At 34.3% G+C, this 21,372-nt stretch overlaps 2 protein-coding genes across 4 annotated transcripts in view; one reads left to right on the top strand and one right to left on the bottom strand.

Annotated features, from left to right (window-relative positions):
- Window positions 1-16,493, top strand: part of LOC137399268 (uncharacterized) — a 62,123-nt gene extending 45,630 nt beyond the window's left edge. For all 3 annotated transcript variants that reach the window (XM_068085306.1, XM_068085304.1, XM_068085305.1), the window contains 2 exons: window positions 9,612-9,835; window positions 15,719-16,493. In XM_068085306.1, the coding sequence (XP_067941407.1) occupies window positions 9,612-9,835; window positions 15,719-15,855 (361 nt within the window). In that variant the 3' untranslated portion in view covers window positions 15,856-16,493. The remainder of the gene's footprint in view (window positions 1-9,611; window positions 9,836-15,718) is intronic.
- Window positions 16,494-16,626: 133 nt separating this feature from the next.
- LOC137399269 (large ribosomal subunit protein mL66-like) overlaps window positions 16,627-21,372 on the bottom strand; it is a 32,119-nt gene continuing 27,373 nt past the window's right edge. Inside the window, exon 5 of the mRNA XM_068085307.1 lies at window positions 16,627-16,832. Within this exon, the coding sequence (XP_067941408.1) occupies window positions 16,720-16,832 (113 nt within the window). The 3' untranslated portion in view covers window positions 16,627-16,719. The remainder of the gene's footprint in view (window positions 16,833-21,372) is intronic.

Raw genomic sequence — 21,372 nt, 5'->3', positions numbered from 1 at the left:
TTAGCGAACTTACTAGTAGCGAACTTACTAGTAGCGAACTTACTAGTAGGAAACTTATTAGTAGCGAACTTATTAGTAGGAAACTTATTAGTAGCGAACTTATTAGTAGCGAACTTATTATTAGCGAACTTACTAGTAGCGAACTTATTAGTAGCGAACTTATTAGTAGCGAACTTACTAGTAGCGAACTTATTAGCAGCGAACTTATTAGCAGCGAACTTTTTAGTAGCGAACTTATTAGCAGCGAACTTATTAGTAGCGAACTTACTAGTAGCGAACTTACTAGTATCGAACTTACTAGTAGCGAACTTACTAGTAGCGAACTTACTAGTAGCGAACTTACTAGTAGCGAACTTACTAGTAGCGAACTTATTAGTATCGAACTTATTAGTAGCGAACTTATTAGCAGCGAACTTATTAGTAGGAAACTTATTAGTAGGAAACTTATTAGTAGCGAACTTACTAGTAGCGAACTTACTAGTATCGAACTTACTAGTAGCGAACTTACTAGTAGCGAACTTACTAGTAGCGAACTTACTAGTAGCGAACTTATTAGTAGCGAACTTATTAGTAGCGAACTTACTAGTAGCGAACTTATTAGCAGCGAACTTATTAGCAGCGAACTTTTTAGTAGCGAACTTATTAGCAGCGAACTTATTAGTAGCGAACTTACTAGTAGCGAACTTACTAGTATCGAACTTACTAGTAGCGAACTTACTAGTAGCGAACTTACTAGTAGCGAACTTACTAGTAGCGAACTTATTATTAGCGAACTTACTAGTAGCGAACTTACTAGTAGCGAACTTATTAGTATCGAACTTACTAGTAGCGAACTTACTAGTAGCGAACTTACTAGTAGCGAACTTACTAGTAGCGAACTTACTAGTAGCGAACTTACTAGTAGCGAACTTACTAGTAGCGAACTTATTAGTATCGAACTTATTAGTAGCGAACTTATTAGTAGCGAACTTATTAGCAGCGAACTTATTAGCAGCGAACTTATTAGCAGCGAACTTATTATTAGCGAACTTACTAGTAGCGAACTTACTAGTAGCGAACTTATTAGTAGCGAACTTGTTAGTAGGAAACTTATTAGTAGCGAACTTATTAGTAGCGAACTTATTAGTAGCGAACTTATTAGTAGGAAACTTATTAGTAGCGAACTTATTAGTAGCGAACTTATTAGTAGCGAACTTATTAGTAGCGAACTTGTTAGTAGGAAACTTATTAGTAGCGAACTTATTAGTAGCGAACTTATTAGCAGTGAATTTATTAGTAGGAAACTTATTAGTAGGAAACTTATTAGCAGCGAACTTACTAGTAGCGAACTTATTAGTAGGAAACTTATTAGTAGGAAACTTATTAGTAGCGAACTTATTAGTAGCGAACCTACTAGTAGCGAACTTATTAGTAGCGAACTTATTAGCAGCGAACTTATTAGCAGCGAACTTTTTAGTAGCGAACTTATTATTAGCGAACTTACTAGTAGCGAACTTATTAGTAGCGAACTTATTAGTAGCGAACTTACTAGTAGCGAACTTATTAGTAGCGAACTTATTAGTAGCGAACTTATTAGCAGCGAACTTATTAGCAGCGAACTTTTTAGTAGCGAACTTATTATTAGCGAACTTACTAGTAGCGAACTTATTAGTAGCGAACTTATTAGTAGCGAACTTATTAGTAGCGAACTTATTAGCAGCGAACTTATTAGTAGCGAACTTATTAGCAGCGAACTTTTTAGTAGCGAACTTATTATTAGCGAACTTACTAGTAGCGAACTTACTAGTAGCGAACTTGTTAGTATCGAACTTGTTAGTAGCGAACTTATTAGTAGCGAACTTACTAGTAGCGAACTTATTAGTAGCGAACTTATTAGTAGCGAACTTACTAGTAGCGAACTTATTAGTAGCGAACTTACTAGTAGCGAACTTACTAGTAGCGAACTTACTAGTAGCGAACTTACTAGTAGCGAACTTATTAGTAGCGAACTTACTAGTAGCGAACTTACTAGTAGCGAACTTATTAGCAGCGAACTTATTAGCAGCGAACTTTTTAGTAGCGAACTTATTATTAGCGAACTTACTAGTAGCGAACTTACTAGTAGCGAACTTATTAGTAGCGAACTTATTAGTAGCGAACTTATTAGCAGCGAACTTATTAGCAGCGAACTTTTTAGTAGCGAACTTATTAGTAGGAAACTTATTAGTAGCGAACTTATTAGTAGCGAACTTATTAGTAGCGAACTTATTAGTAGCGAACTTGTTAGTAGGAAACTTATTAGTAGCGAACTTACTAGTAGCGAACTTATTAGCAGCGAACTTATTAGTAGCGAACTTATTAGTAGCGAACTTATTAGCAGTGAACTTATTAGTAGGAAACTTATTAGTAGGAAACTTATTAGCAGCGAACTTACTAGTAGCGAACTTATTAGTAGGAAACTTATTAGTAGGAAACTTATTAGTAGCGAACTTACTAGTAGCGAACTTACTAGTAGCGAACTTATTAGCAGCGAACTTATTAGCAGCGAACTTTTTAGTAGCGAACTTATTATTAGCGAACTTACTAGTAGCGAACTTACTAGTAGCGAACTTATTAGTAGCGAACTTATTAGTAGCGAACTTATTAGCAGCGAACTTATTAGCAGCGAACTTTTTAGTAGCGAACTTATTAGTAGGAAACTTATTAGTAGCGAACTTATTAGTAGCGAACTTATTAGTAGCGAACTTGTTAGTAGGAAACTTATTAGTAGCGAACTTATTAGTAGCGAACTTATTAGCAGTGAACTTATTAGTAGGAAACTTATTAGTAGGAAACTTATTAGTAGGAAACTTATTAGCAGCGAACTTACTAGTAGCGAACTTACTAGTAGCGAACTTACTAGTAGCGAACTTACTAGTAGCGAACTTACTAGTAGCGAACTTATTAGTAGCGAACTTACTAGTAGCAAACTTACTAGTAGCGAACTTATTAGCAGCGAACTTATTAGCAGCGAACTTTTTAGTAGCGAACTTATTATTAGCGAACTTACTAGTAGCGAACTTACTAGTAGCGAACTTATTAGTAGCGAACTTATTAGTAGCGAACTTACTAGTAGCGAACTTATTAGTAGCGAACTTACTAGTAGCGAACTTACTAGTAGCGAACTTACTAGTAGCGAACTTACTAGTAGCGAACTTATTAGTAGCGAACTTACTAGTAGCGAACTTACTAGTAGCGAACTTATTAGCAGCGAACTTATTAGCAGCGAACTTTTTAGTAGCGAACTTATTATTAGCGAACTTACTAGTAGCGAACTTACTAGTAGCGAACTTACTAGTAGCGAACTTACTAGTAGCGAACTTATTAGTAGCGAACTTACTAGTAGCGAACTTACTAGTATCGAACTTACTAGTAGCGAACTTACTAGTAGCGAACTTATTAGTAGCGAACTTATTATTAGCGAACTTACTAGTAGCGAACTTACTAGTAGCGAACTTACTAGTAGCGAACTTATTAGTAGCGAACTTATTAGTAGCGAACTTATTAGTAGCGAACTTACTAGTAGCGAACTTATTAGTATCGAACTTATTAGTAGCGAACTTATTAGTAGCGAACTTATTAGCAGCGAACTTATTAGCAGCGAACTTATTAGCAGCGAACTTATTATTAGCGAACTTACTAGTAGCGAACTTACTAGTAGCGAACTTATTAGTAGCGAACTTATTAGTAGCGAACTTATTAGTAGCGAACTTATTAGTAGCGAACTTATTATTAGCGAACTTATTAGTAGCGAACTTATTAGTAGCGAACTTATTAGCAGCGAACTTATTAGCAGCGAACTTATTAGCAGCGAACTTATTAGTAGCGAACTTATTAGTAGCGAACTTATTAGTAGCGAACTTATTAGCAGCGAACTTATTAGTAGGAAACTTATTAGTAGGAAACTTATTAGTAGGAAACTTATTAGTAGGAAACTTATTAGTAGGAAACTTATTAGTAGGAAACTTATTAGTAGGAAACTTATTAGTAGCGAACTTATTAGTAGCGAACTTATTAGTAGCGAACTTATTAGTAGCGAACTTGTTAGTAGGAAACTTATTAGTAGCGAACTTATTAGTAGCGAACTTATTAGCAGTGAACTTATTAGTAGGAAACTTATTAGTAGGAAACTTGTTAGCAGCGAACTTACTAGTAGCGAACTTATTAGTAGGAAACTTATTAGTAGGAAACTTATTAGTAGCGAACTTATTATTAGCGAACTTATTAGTAGCGAACTTATTAGTAGCGAACTTATTAGCAGCGAACTTATTAGCAGCGAACTTTTTAGTAGCGAACTTATTATTAGCGAACTTACTAGTAGCGAACTTATTAGTAGCGAACTTATTAGTAGCGAACTTATTAGTAGCGAACTTATTAGCAGCGAACTTATTAGTAGCGAACTTATTAGCAGCGAACTTTTTAGTAGCGAACTTATTATTAGCGAACTTACTAGTAGCGAACTTACTAGTAGCGAACTTGTTAGTATCGAACTTGTTAGTAGCGAACTTATTAGTAGCGAACTTATTAGTAGCGAACTTATTAGTAACGGACTTATTAGTAGCGAACTTATTAGTAGGAAACTTATTAGTAGCGAACTTATTAGTAGGAAACTTATTAGTAGGAAACTTATTAGTAGGAAACTTATTATTAGCGAACTTATTAGTAGGAAACTTATTAGTAGCGAACTTATTAGTAGCGATCTTATTAGTAGCGAACTTATTATTAGCGAACTTACTAGTAGCGAACTTACTAGTAGCGAACTTGTTAGTATCGAACTTGTTAGTAGCGAACTTATTAGTAGCGAACTTATTAGTAGCGAACTTATTAGTAGCGAACTTATTAGTAACGGACTTATTAGTAGCGAACTTACTAGTAGCGAACTTGTTAGTATCGAACTTGTTAGTAGCGAACTTATTAGTAGCGAACTTATTAGTAGCGAACTTATTAGTAGCGAACTTATTAGTAGCGAACTTATTAGTAGGAAACTTATTAGTAGCGAACTTACTAGTAGCGAACTTATTAGTAGCGAACTTACTAGTAGCGAACTTACTAGTAGCGAACTTACTAGTAGCGAACTTGTTAGTATCCAACTTGTTAGTATCGAACTTGTTAGTAGCGAACTTGTTAGTAGCGAACTTGTTAGTAGCGAACTTGTTAGTAGCGAACTTGTTAGTAGCGAACTTGTTAGTAGCGAACTTATTAGTAGCGAACTTATTAGTAGCGAACTTATTAGTAGGAAACTTATTAGTAGCGAACTTACTAGTAGCGAACTTACTAGTAGCGAACTTACTAGTAGCGAACTTGTTAGTATCGAACTTGTTAGTATCGAACTTGTTAGTAGCGAACTTGTTAGTAGCGAACTTGTTAGTAGCGAACTTGTTAGTAGCGAACTTGTTAGTAGCGAACTTGTTAGTAGCGAACTTGTTAGTAGCGAACTTGTTAGTAGCGAACTTGTTAGTATCGAACTTGTTAGTATCGAACTTGTTAGTAGCGAACTTGTTAGTATCGAACTTGTTAGTATCAAACTTGTTAGTATCGAATTTGTTAGTAGCGAACTTGTTAGTATCGAACTTGTTAGTATCGAACTTGTTAGTATCGAACTTGTTAGTAGCGAACTTGTTAGTAGCGAACTTGTTAGTATCGAACTTGTTAGTAGCGAACTTGTTAGTATCGAACTTGTTAGTATCGAACTTGTTAGTATCGAACTTGTTAGTAGCGAACTTGTTAGTAGCGAACTTGTTAGTAGCGAACTTGTTAGTAGCGAACTTGTTAGTAGCGAACTTGTTAGTAGCGAACTTGTTAGTAGCGAACTTATTAGTAGCGAACTTACTAGTAGCGAACTTACTAGTAGCGAACTTACTAGTAGCGAACTTACTAGTAGCGAACTTACTAGTAGCGAACTTACTAGTAGCGAACTTACTAGCAGCGAACTTATTAGCAGCGAACTTACTAGTAGCGAACTTACTAGTAGCGAACTTACTATTAGCGAACTTATTAGTAGCGAACTTATTAGTAGCGAACTTATTAGTAGCGAACTTACTAGTAGCGAACTTACTAGCAGCGAACTTACTAGCAGCGAACTTATTAGCAGCGAACTTACTAGTAGCGAACTTACTAGTAGCGAACTTGTTAGTAGCGAACTTGTTAGTAGCGAACTTGTTAGTAGCGAACTTACTAGTAGCGAACTTACTAGTAGCGAACTTACTAGCAGCGAACTTACTAGTGGCGAACTTATTAGTAGCGAACTTGTTAGTAGCGAACTTACTAGTAGCGAACTTACTAGTAGCGAACTTACTAGTAGCGAACTTACTAGTAGCGAACTTACTAGTGGCGAACTTGCTAGTATCGAACTTAATAGCAGTGAACTTAATAGCAGTGAACTTAATAGCAGTGAACTAGTACTAGTGAGTCAACTAGTCGTGCCAGATAGAGCTCTAAGATAGCATAAATTGAGATTATATCTCTGAGGAACTAGTGGTTGCAGCAATAGTGGTAATTGTTATGACAATATTGATCTGCGTCCTAGAGCTAAGACTAGTAACCAGCATTAACATTGGCTTCATATAATCAAAAGATTTTTAAATAAAAATAAATACAGATAATTTGTTTGTTCCTTGATAAACCTGCAAGTTGCTGAGTGAAGGTGAAAGATGAAACAAAACTGCAGAATTCTTTGAAGTTCTCTGCTCTCCTAGTTGTTTAATAATTAACATCAGCATAGTCTACACTCTATCATATCTACATATCTATTCATAGTCTATACTCTATCATATCTACATATCTATTCATAGTCTATACTCTATCATATCTACATATCTATTCATAGTCTACACTCTATCATATCTACATATCTATTCATAGTCTATACTCTATCATATCTACATATCTATTCATAGTCTATATTCTATCATATCTACATATCTATTCATAGTCTATACTCTATCATATCTACATATCTATTCATAGTCTATACTCTATCATATCTACATATCTATTCATAGTCTACACTCTATCATATCTACATATCTATTCATAGTCTATACTCTATCATATCTACATATCTATTCATAGTCTATACTCTATCATATCTACATGTATGTAATTACTATGCAGTGCACTAGACTTCATCTGCCTGTATATCATCCCGGAGAGTTGCTGTCGATTGTGTTACTATTTAGAGGTCATATAATGTAGTTGAGCATCAGCCTCACCTTATCAACAAATTGCTATCGCTGACTCTCATCACTCACATTATCATTGGCATTTCCACCTAATCACCTGTGTTTGAAGTAAGGGTTAGAACCACTTCTTTAGGCAGCCAGTTTAAAGCATTTCTCAGCACAACAAATTTCAAATAACAGACTCTTGTCGCGTCTTGCCTCGTGTCATGGTATACCTTATGTTGTGTCTTGCTTTGTGTCATGGTATACCTCATGCCTCATGTTGTGTCTTGCCTCAAAAATACAACGCCACTCTTTATTTGAACATCGCCTCTAATAAAGCGTCACTCTAAGAAAAGTGTTGAAAAGTGGAGGGCCATGGCGTTCAAATAGAGGTTTTACAGTACATGGATAATCTTGTACATGTACATGTGATTAGTAGCCAGAAGGCTGGCAGTTGTGTAACCAGGCACCTGTACTGGTAGTAGCTCAGCATATCAAACACAGACATAGCATCTTGCATTAGCATAGCTTTCTGCTAATTAGTATTAATAGTGAGGGTATCACAGTGAGAGAGAGAGTTTAAAATATGGCTGCCCTTAAACATAAGATACAGCAACTGTGCCCCTTAAATATTATATATGGCTACTAACATATAGTACTCACATATTATATATAGTTACTAACATATAGTACTCACATATTATATATGGTTACTAACATATAATACTCCAATATTTTCATCTCATAAAATACTCCAAAGTAGAAAACATTCCGACAGCTTTGAACCATTTAGAGTCTGAAATAAAATTTACCCTGTGTCAAGTATTTTAATATCATTTTCATCATCAAGTTAACACCATGGTCTGCTGGTAGCTGGATTTGAGTTGGCCTCCATCAAATGTGTCTTGCCTAAATAATGTGCTTACAATTGTCCCACGACCAAACGAGCTGAGCGAAGTTTGAGTTTTTATGATAAATGCATGTGCACACAACTTACGAAAATTATTCATCAACAACGTCGCAAACCCTTGCATCCAAATCTCATCAACAAATTTTACCATTTTTTGTAGAGTCGCTGAAGTAAAATAACGATACAAAACACATATAAACCTATTTAAATATGTTACCAAGTCTTTGAAAGGTTGCCACAATATCTTATAACTAACCCATCTGATCGGATTATACATGAATAGACAGATTAATTCGGCCAAAAATCTTTATTAAAACTGGCCAAGCCTTACTTTTATCAAAATTAAGACCGGCAAACGAAACGCCGAGCGACAGAGAATAGAATCATTAAGTCATGCGCATTTCACAAAAAAATAACGTGCGCATTTCACCAGTCTATAGCATTGTCGAATTGCCGAAGGTTTCTGTAATTAACGTAGAAGTACAGAAATCGTTTCTTTTTTGCCGATTTCAAAGTAACTGACGTTTTAAAAACTTTTTTGAGTACTTTGGTATTCTAACTGATGTCCAAAGCAGTGAAAGTAAAGGAAATGACGATGCTATTTTTTTCTGATGATTCTCATGAGATTATTACAACATTTAATTATAAGTTTGGATGACTATTGAAGTCTTATAGTCACACTAACAACATCGATGCTGGGCAGTATGTTACTGTTATTATTTTTTCTATATAGTTTTGTTAAATAGATGTTTTAAAAATCTATATAAATATCACAACTTCTTGATATTGTTAGCTATGACGTTTTGAAATGTAAACAAAATTGTGAACTGGTTTTCTATTATTTTTGTAAAACTATATTAATAATATTGGTTATTCTAATAATATCAGTGCATTTTACTTCTAATATTGCATTTCTCCTATTGCAGGGGAGAGATATAAACCTATAATCTTTTCCTTTCATTATTGCTGTTTGTCATGACCAAACACGTTTTTAAATAGATTTTCTAAAGATCTATATAAATACCACAACTTCTTGATATTGTAAGCTATGACGTTTGGAATTGTAAACAAAATTGTGCATTGGTTTTCTATTATTACTATATTAATAATATTGGTTATTCTAATAATATCAGTGCATTTTACTTCTAATATTGGCCAATATTGCATTTCTCCTATTGCAGGGGGAGAGATATAAACATATAATCTTTTCCTTTCATTATTGCTGTTTGTTGTATATAATAACACCCACACCCAGTACATTACAGCTACCATTGCAGTTCTCCTATCGCACTGCAGTGCCATTTGACTGCTATTATTGCATTTCTCAACCATCAGTACCCTTTCTTTTTTCCAATATCACTTTGGTTGTGGGCCGTATGACAGGAGAATTTCTAGTATAATTATATTATATTATAATATAATATAGCACATTATAGAAGTGCATTATAATAATTATAATGCACTTCTATAATGTGCTTATATAGAGATGCTGAGCAAGCATTGCATAACTGATGTTGCAGCTTCCAGTGCCTGGATTTCTGGCTCTCCATTCTTACGCATAATCCACAGCTCATGGATAAATACTACAATGAAGATTCATACCTGAGGTCAAAGGTTGTTGCTGACAGAAAACTTTACACAGAGATGATTCAGGCTCTTCAGGAGTTGTCACTCTTCACTTGGGATGTTGACTATAAAAACATGATTACAGCCTGCGCCCAGCCACCTAAGGCGCCTGAAAAAGGTATATTTAGTTTATATGAGACAAGATTGTTGATTATCCGCTCCCATGATAAAAAGTTAATTGGTGTTAAATGTAAAGGTAGAAGACTGATCAGTTGGTGACACTTCGAGTAATGGTTGTTTGTTAATCTAGTTGATGGCATGTCATTCTGAAGATTGAAAAGGTAATAATCGTAGTGAACAGACAAATGGTGCGGCATAATCGCTAGCAACGATAGTCGATTTTTATGTATCTATCCTTATATATGTACAAATTGTCAGCCATATGTATTACTTTGGGACATTGCCGCTACGTTTTTTGCACAATGAATTTGGTACTTCCTGGTTAACTTTCCCTCATGAATACTGTAGACTCCCCTACAATGTTAATTATTCATTATGAGAACGTTTACTTAATAGAGATTTTACATTACACCAAAAGAAAAATGCATGTGACCTACATGTAAATGCAATAACCTAATCAGTTCTAAGATCTTCCCAAACTCGCCTTTTTGGCCGTTAAAAAACAGCTAAAACTTGATTTTTTAATTTAATGGCAGTGCAGTAACTGTGGTATTATGTCTTTGTATTGTATTATGTCTTTGTATTGTATTATGTCTTTGTATTGTATTATGTCTTTGTATTGTATTATGTCTTTGTATTGTATTATGTCTTTGTATTGTATTATGTCTTTGTATTGTATTATGTCTTTGTATTGTATTATGTCTCTGTATTGTATTATGACTTTGTATTGTATTATGACTTTGTATTGACAACTTTTTCCTTTTCTCTTATCTCTTCCATTTGGTTGATTACAGAACTTTTACATTAAGTTTAGAGAAGAGCACAATTTCAACTACATGTTAAGTTGATTTTTTACATCTTTCTATGCTGCAAGGTCTATGCTGCTAGGTGTATGCTGCTAGGTCTATGCTGCTAGGTCTATGCTGCAAGGTCTATGTCGCTAGGTGTATGCTGCTAGGTCTATGCTGCTAGGTCTATGCAGGTAGGTCTATGCTGCAAGGTCTATGCTGCTAGGTCTATGCTGCAAGGTCTATGCTGCTGGGTCTATGCTGTAAGGCCTATGCAGCAAGTTCTATACTGCAAGGTCTATGATGCTAGGTCTATGCTGCAAGGTCTATGCAGCAAGTTCTATACTGCAAGGTCTATGATGCTAGGTCTATGCTGCAAGGTCTATGCTGCAAGGTCTATGCAGCTAGGTCTATGCTGCTAGGTCTATGCTGCTAGGTCTATGCTGCAAGGTCTATGCAGGTAGGTCTATGCTGCAGGGTCTATGCTGCTAGGTCTATGCTGCTAGGTTTATGCTGCAAGGTCTATGCTGCTGGGTCTATGCTGTAAGGCCTATGCAGCAAGTTCTATACTGCAAGGTCTATGATGCTAGGTGTATGCTGCTAGGTCTATGCTGCTAGGTCTATGCAGGTAGGTCTATGCTGCAAGGTCTATGCTGCTAGGTCTATGCTGCAAGGTCTATGCTGCTGGGTCTATGCTGTAAGGCTTATGCAGCAAGTTCTATACTGCAAGTTCTATACTGCAAGGTCTATGCTGCAAGGTTTATGCTGCAAGGTCTATGCAGCAAGGTCTATGCTGCTAGGTCTATGCTGCAAGGTCTATGCTGCTAGGTCTATGCTGCAGGATCTACGCTGCAAGGTCTACGCTGCAAGGTCTATGCAGCTAGGTTTATGTCGCTAGGTCTATGCAGCTAGGTCTATGATGCTAAGTATATAATTGTATTAATAATTAATATAGAAATTAATAATTATAACATATTGTATTCGTCTAAAATTGAGTAAAACAAAAACATATCTTCACAATAATAAAGGTGTCTGTCTGTCTGTCAGTCGTCAGCGTTCGAGGTGAGAATAAAAGATAGCTTTGAACGAGACTGAACTTCATGACATTCAGCTTGGTAGACTGACAGCCCTAACACCTGCACCAGTCCATCGCCTTCAAGCGCTTCTGAATCATTGTGCAGCTACTTACGTTATGTGCATTATCGACACACCTGACGATCTCTCACTCCCAACTAGACTACTTTATCGACACACCTGACGATCTCTCACTCCCTACTAGACTACTTTATCGACACTCCTGACGATCTCTCACTCCCAACTAGACTGCCGGGAGACTAGTGCGTGATATAAAGAAAACTCACTCAAGAGATTATGAGAAACTAAGAAAAAGTTTACTGTGTCAAGCGGTTTCAGTGTGAAACATGTAAGAAAATAGAGAAAGCGATTTCGTAGCATGTCTATGGTATAAAAAGTTTAACCAATCTAAAACTTATTAAATCTGTGTAAATATTTAGGCTCTCTTCTTGCCAATCTCTGTTTGATATGAAAATTTGGCTGCAACTATTTATCATTGCTGATCTAGTTTTTCGCTTCTTAATTGATTCACCATGATTTATCATGCATGTAAGATTACCATGCATGTATATACAAGTACATGTATATTCTTACTGTGTACAAATCTCATTCGAAACAAAACAATGATTACAACATACTGTATATTCTAGAATGTTCAGTATTACAGAGTGTATTCAGAATTCCAGGAGTGAGCTAGTTGCATTTTTTAAACTAGTCTTTCTGCTGGCAATGTTAATTATGGTAACTCTATTGTCCTCCGTATTCAATACCACGATAGTTTGTTTTTATGTACATATCCCATTGGAGTTTGACATGACTGTTCCTAATGCTCTCTGCTGGTCATGCATTTGTCTTTAAGAGTAATACATGCCTGTCAGTATCATGATTATTTCTCAGAGCAATACATGCCTGTCAGTATCATGATTGTTTCTCAGAGCAATACATGCCTGTTAGTAACATGATTGTCTCTCAGAGTAATACATGCCTGTTAGTAATATGATTGTCTCTCAGAGTAATACATGCCTGTCAGTAACATAATTGTCTCTCGGAGCAATACATGCCTGTTAGTAACATGATTGTCTCTCAGAGTAATACATGCCTGTTAGTAACATGATTGTCTTTCAGAGCAGTACATGCCTGTCAGTAACATGATTGTCTCTCAGAGCAATACACACGCCTGTTAGTAACATGATGTCTCTCAGAGCAGTACATGCCTGTTAGTAACATGATTGTCTTTCAGAGCAGTACATGCCTGTCAGCAACGGCAATGGTCTCTCATTGTTGTCAGTGTCTGCCAGTTGCTGCTAGGGTAGACTGATCATGCACCCCCACCGTGATCTCATGCACCTTTATTCCACATACTGTTGTAATCCACATACTGACGTTATTTTTACAATTAAAACATGTTTCCAGTTATTGGCAATGTCATAGGTCTAGCTTTAGCAGAGCCTCACTGTGAATGGTTGTTGCGTTCGGAATAAACAATCAGCTAACTCAGTACAAAGCTGCTCATATTCTCTCAAAATTACATTGTTTTTATAAAATTTAAATAGCACTCGTCATAAAGTTTTATATTAAACTAAATCAAAACGTTGAATAAAATTATCTTTTTGAGTATCGCATAAAGAAATTAGCATTTGGCAATGAAGATTGAATAACCGACTGAAGATTCACTCATTCAGCTATAAGTTGAAGAATCAATTTTTAAAATGCCTTTTCAACACTCAACATCTTATCCGCTATCATACTAGGGTTAATTGCCTTAATCAAGTTGGACGTCAACTTACTAAAAAAAGGTGAGTAATTCCATGTAAACCTATTCAGATAATTCAAAAAACTTCTTTTTTAATAATTAAGCAATAATTGGACATACATTTAAGAGAGTTCATGGTTACGCACTGTGTAAAAACTGATAAAACCGCAATACTACCCAACAATCTATTTGCATACATATAACAATATAGAGCATACAGACTCGCAGCATACTCCATTTATGCTCTGCATTTCCTCTGGTCTGGTAGAACACTTTGTCACTGTTGGTGTAGAGAGTGCCATGCATGCTGTTAAATCTCATACATTTAACAGCATGCTGTAATATATTTGGCCCAGGAGGTTGAGCTATACCGCGCTGATCATGTTTAGCTCCCCCTGGGCCTCTTATTCCTCCTACAGTTCTTCGAAAAAAGCTTTGCTGGAAGCATCTAAAGTTCTCAAAAATGGATGTTGGCTTGCCACAAAATGCTGATTTTGTGGTCATCGTGTCTATGAATCTAATAGCACTGTTCCGCAATATCTCGACATCAGTTACTCGACATCAGTTATAGTATGTTTTAAAGATGCCACACCATGTCTGTGTATTCTAGATTTGGTCTGCATAAGCTAGAATTTGCTATGAGATGGTCCTGTTTTAAGTCATCATGTAGTACACTTCAGCATGCCGAGGACCTTACGGGTCTTTAGGATTTTTTGTGATATGTTTCTTCGAGTTTGAGGTCAGTCTGTAGGGTGACACCCAGATATGTTATGAAGTTTTATCACTTATTACTAAATATACTGACAAGTTCCTTTAATTGCGTAGTGAGCCAAATTTGGATAACTAGAAATTTCGTAGATCGTCTGAGATTTAGTGTTTGATGTGCCTTGAGCAGTACATGGAACAACAGTAAATATGCCTAGTGAAGCTTCTTCGCTATCAAGGAATGTTGCTTACTGGCGCTACAACTTCTAGCAGATGCCTTGCTGGGAATGAGAGAAACCTTACCTGGTGCAAGCCATTACTAAATATTAAGCTAGTCATTAAATGTAGAGTTGTTCTTACCGTAAAGGCTAGGATATATAGAATATCCTACCATATATTATGTTTAGATAAATAGAATATACCATCACATATTATGTAAAGATGAATAGAATATACCATCATGTATAATGTTCAGATAAATAGAATATACTATCATATATTATGTTCAGATAAATAAAATATACCATCATATATTATGTGCAGATAAATAGAACATACTACTATATATTAAGTTTAAATGACTATGACATACACTCATATATTATGTTTAAATGACTATGATATACACTCATATATTATGTTTAAATGAAAATGATATACACCCATGTATTATGTTTAGATGAATAGAATATACACTAATATATTATGTTTAGATAAATACAGTCAAACATGGATAACTCGGAACTTCACGGGATCGAGCGAAAGTGTTCGAGTTATCAGAGCGATCAAGTTATCAGAGCACTGTCACAAGTCCATGTATTTACTTATTTATTAGTAGATACATGTACATATACAAACTTTAATATAAATCAAAAGCACAAATGGCTTGTTTCGAATTAAATGCTTCTAATGTAAAGTTTAAAAGTTTTTTATCAAAAAGTATAGAGATTTTTCTATCACTTGAGATTGGTTTGTTGTTTGAGGTGATGTTATTGCCAGGACGTTTTTTAGATTGACATTGGCAAAACTTGATCGTTGTTGAAATGCTCAAAAGAAAAGACATCTTTTTCTTTTGAGCGTTTTACCCACGATCAATTTTGCCGATTTTTCTTGAAGTTTATGCAAAGATTACCTCACTTTACCTTGCTTCCGAAGGGCGATCGCTAAGCGGATGTTTGGTATAAATCAAATTTCACCAAACCTTTAGAAAAGTCGTTGACAAAAATACTTTGCCGATGGTGGTAATAAGGACGCTTATGAATCACGAAAAGTTGAGGTTTACCTCTATGGCTTGGAATAAAGTGATTTTCTAAAGCGATAACAACCGTTTCGGTAGCCGTTGGGCAAAAAACAGTTCGAGTTAAAAGTGTTGAGTTCGAGTTATCTATAGCAATTTATCATTACATGGGAACGGACAAAAGAAACCGTTCGAATTAACCATGTGTTCGAGCTATCCATGGGCGAGTTATCCATGTTTGACTGTATAATATACCCTCATATATGGTTTGAATGAGTGGTTTAGGTAAATTTAAATTTTTTAACGTTTGACTTATTTTTGTAGGTCCAGAGGAAATGCCATCACGAAATGTTCTTTATCGACAATCGACAACTTCAGCCAACCAGCTGAAGACCGCTCACAATTACAACACTCAAAGGTACTACTCAGCCAACAATGTTCGACAGGCTGTGCTTATTTAACGAAGCGAGTGATAGCGAGGTTGCCAAATATACATATTCAGAGAGCATATACGTTATAGCTAGTATTAGATATACAGCTAGGTGAGGTCTCTTTTGCAATTTTGCTCTAAATAGAAGTGGCGCCAGTGAGACTCAACAATGACTAGATGGAAGGAGAAGACGAGATAGAATCTCACCATCATTTAGCTGTTCATTTTTATTATTTATTTTGTACAGATTGTATAAATCGCTTTGACAGCCTGTTTGACAGCCTACCTACACTGTCTCTTACATCTTGCGAGTATACATTGCAAGTTAAATTATTTATTCTGTAGCGGCTTATTTATTGAGGGTTGTACTTTTCACTCTTGTCGGATTGATAAAAGTAAATAGACTTTGGAATCATTGGCTATGTTTTGGTTGTAAGATATGGTTATTTACATAAATGTTCCATAGAAATTGTTACCATTAATTTTATAAATATCCTTTTTATTTATTGTTGTTGAGATTTTCAACGTTCTAGTCTATAATGTGCTGCTTGTTTTTTCAGTCCGCTGCTTATTTTTTTCAGCCAACTGCTTTTGTTCCAAAATGCATCTGTTGTTTATTTGTCGATAATATAGAAGCATGTCAAGTCATCAAGGTTTGCAGGCTACAAATATATAGCCAATGTGTGAACAAATTTAGAGCAAGGAAGCATATTCATTGGCCATTGAGAAGCAACTATACCATATAGCCTTCTCGAACAACCATTTCTCGAGCTAAAAACAAGTTATGAGGCTTTCATGCGAAGATTAATATTATTTCTGCCAATAAAAAAGTGATATACGCAGTAAACATGGTGCACCGTATATCAGTATCAGTATATGTCAGTATATATTTGTATCAGTATTTGTCAGTAAAATATCGATTTAGACCTCGAAATTTATACTTGCTCTCTTGTTTTGGCTTTCTAATCCGACCATCAGGTAATGGAGGTTGCAGAGCATCCAAGAGACCTGTAATATACACAGGTAGAATTAACATCCAACACCATAGTAGTAGATGAATGTATATAGATATGATGATAATGATAAAGATCTGTAATATATGCAGGAGTATTAACATCCAACACCATAGTAGTAGATGAATGTATAGAGATATGATGATAATGACCTGTAATATATGCAGGAGTATTAACATCCAACACCATAGGAGTAGATGAATGTATATAGATATGATGATAACTATAAAGATCTGTCATATATGCAGGAGTATTAACATCCAACACCATAGCAGTAGATGAATGTATATAGATATGATGATAATGATAAAGATCTGTAATATATACAGGAGTATTAACATCCAACACCATAGTAGTAGATGAATGTATATAGATATGATGATAATGACAAAGATCTGTAATATATGCAGGAGTATTAACATCCAACACCATAGGAGTAGATGAATGTATATAGATATGATGATAATGATAAAGACCTGTAATATATGCAGGAGTATTAACATCCAACACCATAGCAGTAGATGAATGTATATAGATATGATGATAATGATAAAGACCTGTAATATATACAGGAGTATTAACATCCAACACCATAGTAGTAGATGTATGTATATAGATATGATGATAATGATAAAGACCTGTAATATATGCAGGAGTATTAACATCCAACACCATAGTAGTAGATGTATGTATATAGATATGATGATAATGATAAAGACCTGTAATATATGCAGGAGTATTAACATCCAACACCATAGCAGTAGATGAATGTATATAGATATAATGATAATGATAAAGATCTGTAATATATGCAGGAGTATTAACATCCAACACCATAGCAGTAGATGAATGTATATAGATATGATGATAATGACAAAGATCTGTAATATATGCAGGAGTATTAACATCCAACACCATAGCAGTAGATGAATGTATATAGATATGATGATAATGATAAAGACCTGTAATATATACAGGAGTATTAACATCCAACACCATAGTAGTAGATGTATGTATATAGATATGATGATAATGATAAAGACCTGTAATATATACAGGAGTATTAACATCCAACACCATAGTAGTAGATGTATGTATATAGATATGATGATAATGATAAAGACCTGTAATATATGCAGGAGTATTAACATCGAACAACATAGCAGTAGATGAATGTATATAGATATGATGATAATGATAAAGATCTGTAATATATGCAGGAGTATTAACATCCAACAACATAGTAGTAGATGAATGTATATAGATATGATGATAATGATAAAGATCTGTAATATATGCAGGAGTATTAACATCCAACACCATAGTAGTAGATGAATGTATATAGATATGATGATAATGATAAAGATCTGTAATATATGCAGGAGTATTAACATCCAACACCATAGTAGTAGATGAATGTATATAGATATGATGATAATGATAAAGATCTGTAATATATGCAGGAGTATTAACATCCAACACCATAGTAGTAGATGAATGTATATAGATATGATGATAATGATAAAGACCTGTAATATATGCAGGAGTATTAACATCCAACACCATAGCAGTAGATGAATGTATATAGATATGATGATAATGACAAAGATCTGTAATATATGCAGGAGTATTAACATCCAACACCATAGCAGTAGATGAATGTATATAGATATGATGATAATGATAAAGACCTGTAATATATACAGGAGTATTAACATCCAACACCATAGTAGTAGATGTATGTATATAGATATGATGATAATGATAAAGACCTGTAATATATGCAGGAGTATTAACATCCAACACCATAGCAGTAGATGAATGTATATAGATATGATGATAATGATAAAGACCTGTAATATATACAGGAGTATTAACATCCAACACCATAGTAGTAGATGTATGTATATAGATAAGATGATAATGATAAAGACCTGTAATATATGCAGGAGTATTAACATCCAACACCATAGTAGTAGATGTATGTATATAGATATGATGATAATGATAAAGATCTGTAATATATGCAGGAGTATTAACATCCAACACCATAGTAGTAGATGAATGTATATAGATATGATGATAATGATAAAGATCTGTAATATATGCAGGAGTATTAACATCCAACACCATAGTAGTAGATGAATGTATATAGATAAGATGATAATGATAAAGATCTGTAATATATGCAGGAGTATTAACATCCAACACCATAGTAGTAGATGAATGTATATAGATATGATGATAATGATAAAGATCTGTAATATATGCAGGAGTATTAACATCCAACACCATAGTAGTAGATGAATGTATATAGATAAGATGATAATGATAAAGATCTGTAATATATGCAGGAGTATTAACATCCAACACCATAGTAGTAGATGAATGTATATAGATATGATGATAATGATGAAGATCTGTAATATATGCAGGAGTATTAACATCCAACACCATAGTAGTAGATGAATGTATATAGATATGATGATAATGATAAAGATCTGTAATATATGCAGGAGTATTAACATCCAACACCATAGTAGTAGATGTATGTATATAGATATGATGATAATGATAAAGATCTGTAATATATGCAGGAGTATTAACATCCAACACCATAGTAGTAGATGAATGTATATAGATATGATGATAATGATAAAGATCTGTAATATATGCAGGAGTATTAACATCCAACACCATAGCAGTAGATGAATGTATATAGATATGATGATAATGATAAAGATCTGTAATATATGCAGGAGTATTAACATCCAACACCATAGCAGTAGATGAATGTATATAGATATGATGATAATGATAAAGATCTGTAATATATGCAGGAGTATTAACATCCAACACCATAGTAGTAGATGAATGTATATAGATAAGATGATAATGATAAAGATCTGTAATATATGCAGGAGTATTAACATCCAACACCATAGTAGTAGATGTATGTATATAGATATGATGATAATGATAAAGATCTGTAATATATGCAGGAGTATTAACATCCAACACCATAGTAGTAGATGTATGTATATAGATATGATGATAATGACCTGTAATATATGCAGGAGTATTAACATCCAACACCATAGTAGTAGATGAATGTATATAGATATGATGATAATGATAAAGATCTGTAATATATGCAGGAGTATTAACATCCAACACCATAGCAGTAGATGAATGTATATAGATATGATGATAATGATAAAGATCTGTAACATATGCAGGAGTATTAACATCCAACACCATAGTAGTAGATGAATGTATATAGATATGATGATAATGATAAAGACCTGTAATATATGCAGGAGTATTAACATCCAACACCATAGTAGTAGATGAATGTATATAGATATGATGATAATGATAAAGATCTGTAATATATGCAGGAGTATTAACATCCAACACCATAGCTGTAGATGAATGTATATAGATATGATGATAATGATAAAGATCTGTAATATATGCAGGAGTATTAACATCCAACACCATAGTAGTAGATGAATGTATATAGATATGATGATAATGACCTGTAATATATACAGGAGTATTAACATCCAACACCATAGGAGTAGATGAATGTATATAGATATGATGATAATGATAAAGATCTGTAATATATGCAGGAGTATTAACATCCAACACCATAGTAGTAGATGAATGTATGAAGATATGATGATAATGACCTGTAATATATACAGGAGTACTAACATCCAACACCATAGTAGTAGATGAATGTATATAGATATGATGATAATGACCTGTAATATATACAGGAGTATTAACATCCAACACCATAGTAGTAGATGTATGTATATAGATATGATGATAATGATAAAGACCTGTAATATATGCAGGAGTATTAACATCCAACACCATAGGAGTAGATGAATGTATATAGATATGATGATAATGATAAAGATCTGTAATATATGCAGGAGTATTAACATCCAACACCATAGGAGTAGATGAATGTATATAGATATGATGATAATGATAAAGATCTGTAATATATGCAGGAGTATTAACATCCAACACCATAGTAGTAGATGAATGTATGAAGATATGATGATAATGACCTGTAATATATACAGGAGTACTAACATCCAACACCATAGTAGTAGATGAATGTATATAGATATGATGATAATGACCGGTAATATATACAGGAGTATTAACATCCAACACCATAGTAGTAGATGTATGTATATAGATATGATGATAATGATAAAGACCTGTAATATATGCAGGAGTATTAACATCCAACACCATAGCAGTAGATGAATGTATATAGATATGATGATAATGATAAAGACCTGTAATATATGCAGAAGTATTAACATCCAACACCATAGTAGTAGATGTATGTATATAGATATGATGATAATGACCTGTAATATATACAGGAGTATTAACATCCAACACCATAGTAGTAGATGTATGTATATAGATATGATGATAATGACCTGTAATATATACAGGAGTATTAACATCCAACACCATAGTAGTAGATGTATGTATAT

The sequence above is a fragment of the Watersipora subatra genome, chromosome 7 (assembly GCF_963576615.1).
Source record: "Watersipora subatra chromosome 7, tzWatSuba1.1, whole genome shotgun sequence".
Classification (NCBI taxonomy): Eukaryota; Metazoa; Bryozoa; class Gymnolaemata; order Cheilostomatida; family Watersiporidae; genus Watersipora; species Watersipora subatra.
Note: the sequence above shows the minus strand (reverse complement) of the source record. Positions and strands in the feature narration are given on the sequence as shown.